This window comes from Nannobrachium achirus, assembly GCF_963921795.1.
Source record: "Nannobrachium achirus genome assembly, chromosome: 15".
Classification (NCBI taxonomy): domain Eukaryota; kingdom Metazoa; phylum Chordata; class Actinopteri; order Myctophiformes; family Myctophidae; genus Nannobrachium; species Nannobrachium achirus.
In genome coordinates, this window is record NC_137822.1 from 6,295,681 (window position 1) to 6,306,470 (window position 10,790).

The following is a 10,790-nucleotide window of genomic DNA, read 5'->3' on the forward strand; positions in this document are numbered from 1 at the left end:
AATTTGAGGAGACTCTTTGTGTCCCCATAGGGGAAAAAGCAGGCTCTTTTTTGTCTTCATAGGGAACCACTGCTGGTTATCAAATTGTTGGCTTAGGAATGTGACAAAAAAATAAAAAATATCCTTGAATTCAATTCTCCTATGGAGTGAGTAATCGACAGAAAAAAAAACATTTTGGGGGTGGACTGTCCTTTTAAGATTGCACTTTTACAATATATAGCCTACTGTACATATCTACTAAAAATGCTTAGAGGCACATGACAGTGTATCATACCTTGCAGAGGAGCCTGAAAGAAGCAAGAGAATCAGGAAAACCAGAGTTTCTCTTTCTCTTCTCCTCCTCATTATCCTTGGTCCTCCACCAGACTAGAAATAGATGAATAATCATGACATAAGCATGAACACCAAGTAAAAAAAAAAAAAAAAAAAAACACACAACAACAATACTGTATGTATATGTATTGTACCATTATTGCTCAATATCGGATCTGGGGGCCACACAAATGTTCCATTGGATTTCACAGTGTAGATTGGGTTTCCCAGAGATTAAAAATGATTGGGTTACCCAGAGATTAAAAAATGGTAGGCATTATTGGCCCTATTCCATATCAAACTGGTGTCCCTGAAATGAAAAAGGTTGAGAATCACTGTAATACACCACAATAGTTACAGTATGTGACTGAATTATGATCTCAGGTTACAGGTACTTATTTCAAGACCCAGCATACATGTGGATGCAATGTGTTGTGTGATCTGTTTTCTGTAAGCAACACCGCCGTGTAACGGCTACAATTTAGGAGTAACGTGTTCATTTCATTGGTACTGTAATTCGTATAGCCCCATCCAGTAGTTTACTAGCCTATTTCACTACAAATACCCAGGCCTGCATAAAGGCAGTCCTGTTCACAGGCTTTAATATACAAAGATGGATGCATTCTAATCTAAATCATGGTGCTCTGACAGAGATAAATCTAAATCGTCTGTGTGGATGAGGTTAGATAAAACATTGTTTTCTGACTGTCTTTCTGTAGATTTAATGTGAGAAACATAATAAACTAGCACTGTCATGTTTTATCTTACAACTGAATGTATATTGATTGTCCTCAGATGAAACTCAGGCCTGACATAAATCTCAAACGCACATTTTGCTAGACTTGATATTCTCAACCTTCAGTTATTGGAATGAGGGGTAATTAATAGTTTATATTTCACACTAAATCCAAAGGAAAACCCTTACTTGACATAATAAAATTAATTATAAATTGTGCACATCCGTTACCAATCAAAAACATATGATAATTTCGCTATATCACAAAAAGGTGTGTTCATTTACTAAATTCCCTGACTTTAAAACACTGGTCGTGTCTTTCCAGTCCAGTTCCAGGCTTTTATTTGTGTAAGGTCCAGGGCGTTGCCTGTTTCCACGCAGCATACAGTATGTGATGCATTTTTGTCTCAAACAAGGTTGTTTTTTAGAATAAATACGAGAAATTACGTATTTACACCTGTGCTATATATGTTTGGCGGTGTGCGACAGTTTTCTCTGGTACGATAATTGAAAATGTCCCATCTGGCAACACAGGATGGGGCCTCTTAATCGGTTTCTGTCCTTAAAAGAGTAGTTCACCCCCAAAATGACTTTTTCTCTATTGATTACTTACGACATGGAGACTTGAGTTCAATATATATATTTTGTCTTTTTTTTTCTTTTTTGCATTCAAGACAAAAGACAAAAATGTCATTATAGTAAATTTACCCTGATGTTTTTTTTTACCCCATCCAGTGCCATGCATTTGGGTCCCCATCCAGGTCCATGCAGTCGGGTCCCCATCCAGAATCAATGTGTGTAAATTTACTATAATCACATTTTTGTCTTAGGAATGCGACAAATACAAAGAAATATTATTGAACTCAAGTCTCTATGGCATGAGTAATCAATTAAAAAAGTAATTTTGGGTGTGAACTACTCCTTTGATGATAATGATGGTGTTTCCTGAGGAAAGGAAAGTAACCTCATTTCTAATTTAATCACCTTGCAACATGTTGTGAGCTTGTAAATCTATAGTGTAGCGGGGGGGAAAAGCACAGCGCCTAGTAAAGAACACAGGGAGACTCCGAGTGATTACATCATTTAATTCCTCTATTATACAGGAAAGTTGTATGTTGTACCTACTGTTGTACCTACTTGAAGGCACTTGGCTCCTTGGCAGGATCCAGGTTGTCCTGCTTGATGGATGACCTCTGTGCTGCATGTTTTCTCTCCTGGATGAAGGCTTAAGGCTTGATCATCATGGACTCAGGCACAGGGTCAGCATGGGTGCTCTCTTCATGGTGGCAAACTGCCATGGCGAACAGAATAGGAAACACAAGTGGAAGAAAAAGCACTCAGATTTCAGAAAAGTAGCAATACCAAAGTGTAACAATACATTACAAGTAAAAGTCCTGCATTAAAACTCTTAAGTCAAAGTACAAACGTATTGCCAATAAAAATAGACTATACTTATGCCTCATTCACATACAGAAAAGCCAAGCTAATGGTTGGCTTGGTAATTCAATGTACTCTGCTCTCTATGCAAACCAGCTTTTAAAATTTCCAAGCTGGAAAAAAAGCTTGGACATTTTTAAAGCTGGTTTGCATAGAGATTACATTGAATTGACAAGCCAACCATTAGCTTGGCTTCTCTCAGTGTTAATGCAGCATTAGTTACTTAAATTTGTTCTCCTGCTATGCCGCAAAAATGTGGAATGCCCTACCGACTGCCTTAAAGGAGTGTAAATCGCTACCCTCCTTTACATTAAAACCGCTCTGAAAAGTCACTTAGGCCTACAGCCAGGTGGCTGCAACGTGCTAGCCTCGTGTAGCCAGACTATATCACTGCGTGGATATGAGTCTGGTCCTTCTATATGGAAGAGCTAAAAAAGACAAACCTACCTCCACCTGCATTCTACTGTAAATACTATTCATTTTTTATTTTGTTTTCTGACTGTCTTTTCTGCTATTGATTGATATTTCCTGCACAGTTCTGTTTTATTTGTCTGTCATTTATGGTAATGTTGTATGATAAATTGTTGTAAACAGGGACCCCAAAACAAGCCCAAAAGCTTTCTTGTGGTGTTTATCCTTTTAGTTGACCTGACCTTGTACCAGTGAACTGTAGGTTACTGTCCTGTACGTTTTCCTATGCAAACCTCTATTAATAAGTATATTTGATCAATCAATCAAAACACCTCTCATTCATGACATCATAAGACATGGAACCCCTCACCATCAGCTTTTGATTGATTGATTGAAGACTTTATTAGAAGTTTGCATAGGAAAAGGTACAGTTTCATGACGGTACAGTTCACTGGTACAAGGTCTACTCGGGTAGACCAGTTCTCTGTTGTTGTTATTATGGGACATTTTGTGAACTTCAATGGTTCACACAAACAGGATGTGTTACAGATTTGGCCGCTCTTTTGTCTTGGTCAGACTTGTGCTTTCAGCTTCTTTAGACAAAGTCAACGTCTAATTCGGGGAACTCGGGTCTTCTCCACATGAGGCACCTTGAGCTCCAACCCTCCCCATACCAGGGCCAGCCATGGTGTCAGTGCGTTGCTGGAGTCCTGGTTCAGGCTGGAGCCTGGAGGTCCAGGTTCCATATTTACTCATACCTATACTAAGATTGATGTTAGAAGTTAGAATAGAATCCAAAGTGCCTACATTCCCCCGCTAGGTGGCAGTAATGTACCATTTGGTGTTGCACTTGCTGTCAGCATTATTATAGCATAATATTCGACTGGAAAACAGCGTCTTTTAACAAGAGAGGCACTCGCCTGCATAAGTTATTAACGTCCTTGACGAACTGTAAAGGGCGCATGTGCAAATGTGTTGTATCCATGGTAACGGTTTTGGTGATGACGTCAGAACTCTGGGTTTGTTCGTTGGTAGAGTGACGTCAGAACATAGAGTGCCCCATATAAAGTCTGAAATAAGTCAGTCAATTAATTAGACGTTGACTTTGTCTAAAGAAGCTGAAAGCACAAGTCTGACCAAGACAAAAGAGCGGCCAAATCTGTAACACATCCTGTTTGTGTGAACCATTGAAGTTCACAAAATGTCCCATAATAACAACAACAGAGAACTGGTTCTTTTCTATATAAAATACAAACTCTCACAAAGAAACGATCCAATCCACCACCACACCGTTGAGTTCAAAGCAGCCCAGAACAGGACCGAGGAGGAGGGGGATGCGGGTGACAAACCGGAGCCACAGGTGACAACCACCACAGCGGCGGAGTCGCCAAGCCTGGGCGTGGTGAGGAAGGCTCTCCGGGACTTGACCAACAGACATGACCTGCAGTCGCTCGTCGCGTCGCGCGTCACACCAGCCATGACAGAAGCCGAGGTGCACCGAGTCTTCAAGAGCACGGCGGACAAGATATTCAATACCGGCATCAACTGGGGCCGCGTGGTTTGCCTGTTCTTCTTCGGCGGGGCGCTGTGCGTGGAGTGCGTGGAGAAGGAGATGAGCCCGCTGGTGGACTCCATCACGGAGTGGATGACCGCGTACCTGGACCAGAACGTTCAGCCCTGGATCGACGCGCGCGGAGGATGGGAGAACTTCGCACATTGGCACGACGCCGAGGCTAAGTTCAGGGAGTCCCAGGAGAGCTTCAATAAGTGGTTACTGTTCAGGGAGTCCCAGGAGAGCTTCAATAAGTGGCTACTGCCACTGGCGGGAACGGCCGGGGTGTTGGTGGGCATGGCCGGGGTATTGGTGTGGCGGAAACGTCTGTGAGAGACAGGGGGACAAGAAGACATTCTACCTGCCCTCGAGGGCCCCCCACCATTCCCTTCAAATCAAACAACTTTTGCAATACTTACCTACCCCTCCCAACATCACTGAATGCCCAACTCCAGAGGAGCTGCTCAGTGGCACTGGTCAGCACTCAGTTCCCAGGTTTTAACCATTTTAGGACAAAAAGAAAAACACCTTCTAAATCGTTACCTGAGCTTTCTCATAAACTTCAAATATATTCAAAGATTACAAAAAACACATGGTATCAAATACGACGCACATGCATATCTCCTTGTATGGGCCGTTCTGTCCTTGACGTCAGTTATCTCCATACATGGAGTTCCGTGCTCATACACACAAAGCCAGACGTAGGAGTGGTTAGCACCACTCAAAAACAACACATCTAATAATACCTGGTTTCAGTTGTGTCAGACATCTGTGCATAGGCCTATTGAAAATCTCCATACAGTAGGCCTATGCGCATTTGACATTTGACATTATTTCTGTTGTCTGACATAATGCATGTTGAAAATGAAATGTACATACATATGCTTTTGGTTTATGTTGCGTATTACATCAGTGCATGTTTATCTCCATATACAGTAGGGTAGGCTATGTGCATATGATGGGGCCATACACAGTATGTGCATTTTACTCCATATATACCAGTAAGACGCCCGCACCATCTGTCTTGGCCATATATGAATTCTGTTGTCTGACATCATACATACAATCCCTTTTATGCCCATATATGGAGATTCCTGCTCTCATTATCTGATATCACTGTGATGTCACAGTGTTGTGTCAGCCTTTTATGCCCATATATGGAGATCCCTGCTCTGAGGATCTGACATCACTCTGATGTCACCTGTGATGTCACAGTGATGTGTCCGGGGAATCACAGTGATGTGTCAGGGGAATCACAGTGTCAGGCGTCAGACAGAGATACCGTCAAGCCGTAACGGTTCACATACTGTATGTGCATTTGAAGTCTGCCCGTGGGATTTCACATCATCTAGGGTTAGGCCTACTCAAGTAGTTGAAGTGAACAACATCATGCACTCCATAGTCAGACGTAATGGTCAACGGTTGACCATTACTTTTACCAGTTGTGTGTGTGTGTGTGTGTGTGTGTGTGTCGTGACCATTACTTTATTGATTATTAGGTGGTAACACCAGTTCTGGACTAGGATCGCCAATCGCCACGGAAGCGTGCAATTCCATATATTCTCCCATAGAAATAGAGGGACTGTTCCTCAGAGACCAGCAGTTCAGCTGAGCCAGAGCTCATTCCAAGGCTGACATCGCGCCATGTCACATCGCCAATCGCTATGGAAACGTGCAATTCCATATATGGCATACAGCAGGTGACATCACGCCATGTCACAAATTGTTTGCTTATAAGCTCCCCCTAAGCTTACAGAGACAGAGCAAATAAATGGGTTCAACTGGTTAATTTGTTGGTTTGAATGCAAGGCAACAGGCCTGTAAGAATTGCAGTGCACTGACGATTAGCTACTGTGAAACCAAACAGCTGATTTATTTAACCACAATACTTGATAAACTTAAGTTACTTTATTATTCAAATGGACGGCCGATCTTATCGTACGTTCCGCTCTCGGAGCTCTTTCGACCCCTATGACGATGCAAACGAAGATTATGATGAAACCGGATACGATGACGAAACCGAAGACTACGATGCAACCGATGGTTATGACTGCCCCCCAGCTGAGACAGAGGACAGTGATGATGAAAGTGCAACAGAAAATGATGACTGCCTCCCGGCTGTGACAGAGGACTGGAAAGAAAGGCAGAGCACCGAGTTGTCTCACTCACAGGCAGTAGGGGGCTCCACCACTACCGCCCTGCCAGTGGACACCCCCCTCTATGCAACCCCTTATAGCCCTGTGATGACCCCCGCCACCCCGGCAGCTCCAGCAGCCTCAGAGCACTCTGGAATAGTGCCGCGGCTGCACAACGTGGTGTCTTCAGTCGACCTGGGCTGCAAGCTGGATCTGAAGGCCATCGTGCTCAGAGCCAGGAATGCAGAGTACACCCCCAAGCGTTTCGCTGCCGTCATCATGAGAATACAAGAGCCCAGGACCACCGCTCTCATCTTTGGCTCGGGAAAGATGGTGTGTGCCGGAGCCAAGAGCGAGGAGCAGTCGCGCCTGGCGGCGAGGAAGTTCGCCCGTCTCGTGCAAAAGATGGGATTCCCTGTCAAGTTCATTGGCTTCAAGATTCAGAACATGGTGGCCAGCTGCGACGTGAGGTTCCCCATAGAAATAGAGGGACTGTTCCTCGGTCACCAGCAGTTCAGCTCCTATGAGCCAGAGATCTTTCCAGGGCTGATCTATAGGATGGTAAAGCCCAGAGTCGTGCTGCTCATCTTTGTGTCCGGAAAGCTTGTGTTGACGGGCGCCAAGGTGAGAGGAGACATCTACGAGGCGTTTGAAAACATCTACCCCATCCTAAAAAACGTCCGGAAAACAACTTAGGACCTGCTATCCTCAGCACTCTTTCCTTCCCATGCGCTTTGAATTTCCTTTTTAATTTATATATAATAAATGTACATTGGAGCAATTAAGGCATGACTACTGAGGTTAGCAAAAGTTCAATAAGATACAAAGTAGGAGTACAACAATCCAATGGGTTACGGGTATATAACATAGTGACCATGTATTAGTAGTAGCTACTGCACCAACAATATTACCAGTAAGACTCCCTAATCTGGAGATAAGCGACCATCACATCGCATACACAAACTTTAGAAGGAAATCGTAGGCAATCAGGAGGTAATATGGGGAATGGGACAGATCCATGTTGATGACATGACTTTAGAGATACTGTGTACCGCTTTGTGTGATTTTAGGCCAAAATCCGATGTCCTTGTATGTGCAGCCACAGTCATGAGCTTTTCTTTTTTTTCTTTGCAGAAAACATTTTTGTATGACTTGCCTGAATGATCAAAAACAACAATTGCAAGTGCATGAACAAACTAAATTGATCCAGGTATTTAATGGTAGGGTATAAGTGATTTCAGTTAAGTTTCAGTTTCAGTTTTCATGTAGGCTAGGTGACAGGCTCTATTGTAACGAGTGCGATTAGAACATAGACCCATTTCATTATTATTTGAATTAAGTGAAAAATCACTTACCCTACCTTTAACCATCCGCAGCAGCAGTCATTGGAACGGGCACATGTTATTTTAATCATAATGTGACAAAATGCTTAAATGGTAAATGGTTCATTTATATAGCGCCTTTATCCAAAGCACTTTATATAGATTGTGCATTACATTCACCCATTCACAGATTTCACACACACACACACACACACACACACACACACACACACACACACACACACACACACACACACACACACACACACACACATTCCTTCCCCCGATGGTGGAGGAAACCATAGGCAAACCATGACCATGCAAGGCATCCTAAGCTTTAATTTGATGACCCGCGAGTCTGACTCAAAGAGTCTCCTACTGACCGATGACCTGGTATGCTTTAAGACATTCAGCATACCATACTGTAGGTATTAAAATACAAAAACAGTTTGAGAAGGCATTTGACTCAACATTCATAGACATACCAGTGTAAATAAACATAGGCCTACATGTTTGCAGTATGCACCATGCCTAAAACTAAATACATTTTCTTTATATTTGCATTTATTTTAGCTTGTTTTGAAAGTACACAATATTGTTTTGTTAAAGGGGATTTTTCACTTTCAAACATGTTTGGAGTCATTATAGCGTGTACTCACCGCTTTTGTGTGCAAATCAGACAGTTTTTAAGTAGCTTGATTCATTTTAGATATTCATTGTATCATACACGCCACCCTTGTAATGTCAAACTCCAGTTTAACCACATTAGATTAATTGAAAACATATCCTCCATATATGGGCACAAAAGGGGCATGCCCATATATGGGCATATACTAATGACATCAGGGATCTCCATATATGGGCATAAAAGGGACAAGGACTGACAGATAATCTCCATATGGTCATAAAAGGGACATGGACCGATAGATACAGAGATATCCATATACTGTATGCATTCACTGTCTTGTCAAGAGGCTTTCCGGCCCAGCTCTGTTCTATCCAAAGCCTGAGCAGCCCGAGTAATGAGCTGGTAAGAGGAGGAAGTTGATCTAGCTCCTCCTTTACTAGTACTGCCTCCACAGTCCACACACACTTCACTTGACCAGAGGTGATAGGCCTTCGTTAGTCTTGTGTAGCCAGACAACTATTCCACAATCTCGGCCTATTCTTGTTATGGGTGTATAGTTTAAGAAAATGTTTGAAAACATCATGGAAGTAACACCAACAACACCAGAGAAAGACGAAATAACGCCCCCAGAAATATTGAAAGGAGACATAACGCTTCCACTAGGACATGTTATTGCTACTGCACCAAGGGAGCGGTTGCGTCACATCCGCTTTATCTCGCACTCATCATTTCTATCCCGGTTTGCCAGACTGTATGCTGGGAGCATTTGGCCAAATCGCGGAGGCAACAGTCTGGCCACGCAAGACTAGGCCTTCTGATATGTCAAAACATAAATGAAAGGAAACATACTGTATGATAACTATACTGGAAGAATTTATGTTTGATAGGCCTGTACTTTCAGGTCAGTCCAGGTCAGTTTTCAGAATGAGTCCACATTTATAGGCTGCATGCTGATTAGTGAAGTGGAAACAGGTGAGTTATTGTCAGGGAGAGAGGGATCATGACAGTAGGCTAAGTCAACTTTATTTGTAGAGACACATTTCACAGACATTGATAGACACAAAGTGCTTCACAAGCATATCAATAAAATAATCAAATACAGATTAAAACAATATCTATATAGCAAATAAACCAAAAAGTCATCGTCACACAGTGTTTTTTGACAGAATGATGTACTGTACGCCTGCACAACATGCGCATACAGTACCACTGATTCCTTCCATCCTGTTTTAGCTTGTCATAACACCTGCTCCATGTATAAAGCCTCAGGCTTAAAGTTGATTCTTTGGTGAGGGAGATAAAGCTCAGGCCCAGTTGTATACTTGGCCTGCCCAGCAGGCCAGTAGAGGATCTGTGTTTTCAGGGCCTTCAGCTGTGTAGGTCTATAATCTATCATCGTCACATCTGTCATGAACGTCCTTCCCTCTACGTTTGGAATGCTTAAAAGAGCTCCGTAAGATAGATGTTGTTGGTAGGACTTACAACAAGGACAGGGAAGGACAGAGAGAAGGGGAGGAGATGCCAACAACGACTCCTCCAAATCGAGCGGCTTTCTTCCTATAATAGCACACACACACACACACGCACACGCACGCACGCACGCACGCACACACACACACACACACACACACACACAATATATATATATATATATATATATATGCTTCTTCATTTGCAGAAGTTATCTTCTGGGGTAAAACATTTGTCCCATGTTTTCAGCAAATGTAGTGTGAGTGACCAATCACATTGTATCTATTGTAATGAAGAGTCCTGTTTATTCTTCTCCACTGTCACAAGGTGAACATAACAGTATTGGTGGGTCAGGATAGAAATTACAGACAGTGCACAGTTGACAGCATCCCATGCATCCCGGTGTCTTCCCAGAGGGGGAAATCTTGCTCTTTCGAGATTTCATCCATCCCAGTGTCTTCCCAGAGTGGGAAATCTCGCTCTTTCGAACGACCGTCAGTTCGACAAAGGAGCGTCGGGAGGGTTAGCGACTCACCCCACGGAGGTTAGGGTTAGGGTAAGGGTTGGGTTTGGGTGTCGAAAAGATGACACGTAGTAACAGCGAAACGCTCCCTTCCCAGAGGCCTCACTCTCCTCTGTTTGATAAGCAGCTACTGCTCTCTGTATTAACGGACACATAGGGTTTGTTCTTACAGTGCTTCTCCACATACTCCTTGCTCTCCACAGCCCTCCTGCTCCTACAAAGCAGTGTGTTCTTCACATCCTTCCTGAAGTCATCTGACACAAA

The 10,790-nt window shown here is 43.0% G+C and overlaps 3 protein-coding genes across 3 annotated transcripts in view; 2 read left to right on the forward strand and 1 right to left on the reverse strand.

Moving 5' to 3' along the window:
- Positions 1–4,097: 4,097 nt before the first annotated feature.
- On the forward strand, positions 4,098–4,781 carry LOC308299183 (bcl-2-like protein 1; the record flags this gene model as incomplete). Its single annotated transcript, XM_080742901.1, has 1 exon — positions 4,098–4,781. The coding sequence occupies one exon, from the start codon at positions 4,098–4,100 to the stop codon at positions 4,779–4,781; it is 684 nt and encodes a 227-aa protein (XP_080599027.1).
- Positions 4,782–6,691: 1,910 nt separating this feature from the next.
- Positions 6,692–7,279, forward strand: LOC308299436 (TATA-box-binding protein-like; the record flags this gene model as incomplete). The annotated part of the gene is made up of 1 exon (XM_080743213.1): positions 6,692–7,279. One exon carries the CDS (start codon positions 6,692–6,694, stop codon positions 7,277–7,279), a length of 588 nt encoding a protein of 195 aa, XP_080599339.1.
- A 3,349-nt stretch (positions 7,280–10,628) lies between these two features.
- The window catches only part of LOC308299184 (proteinase-activated receptor 2-like), a gene marked incomplete at both ends in the record, with an annotated part of 8,006 nt that continues 7,844 nt past the window's right edge, over positions 10,629–10,790 (reverse strand). The window contains one exon of the mRNA XM_080742902.1: positions 10,629–10,790. This exon is cut by the window's right edge and continues 1,034 nt beyond it. Within this exon, the coding sequence (XP_080599028.1) occupies positions 10,629–10,790 (162 nt within the window).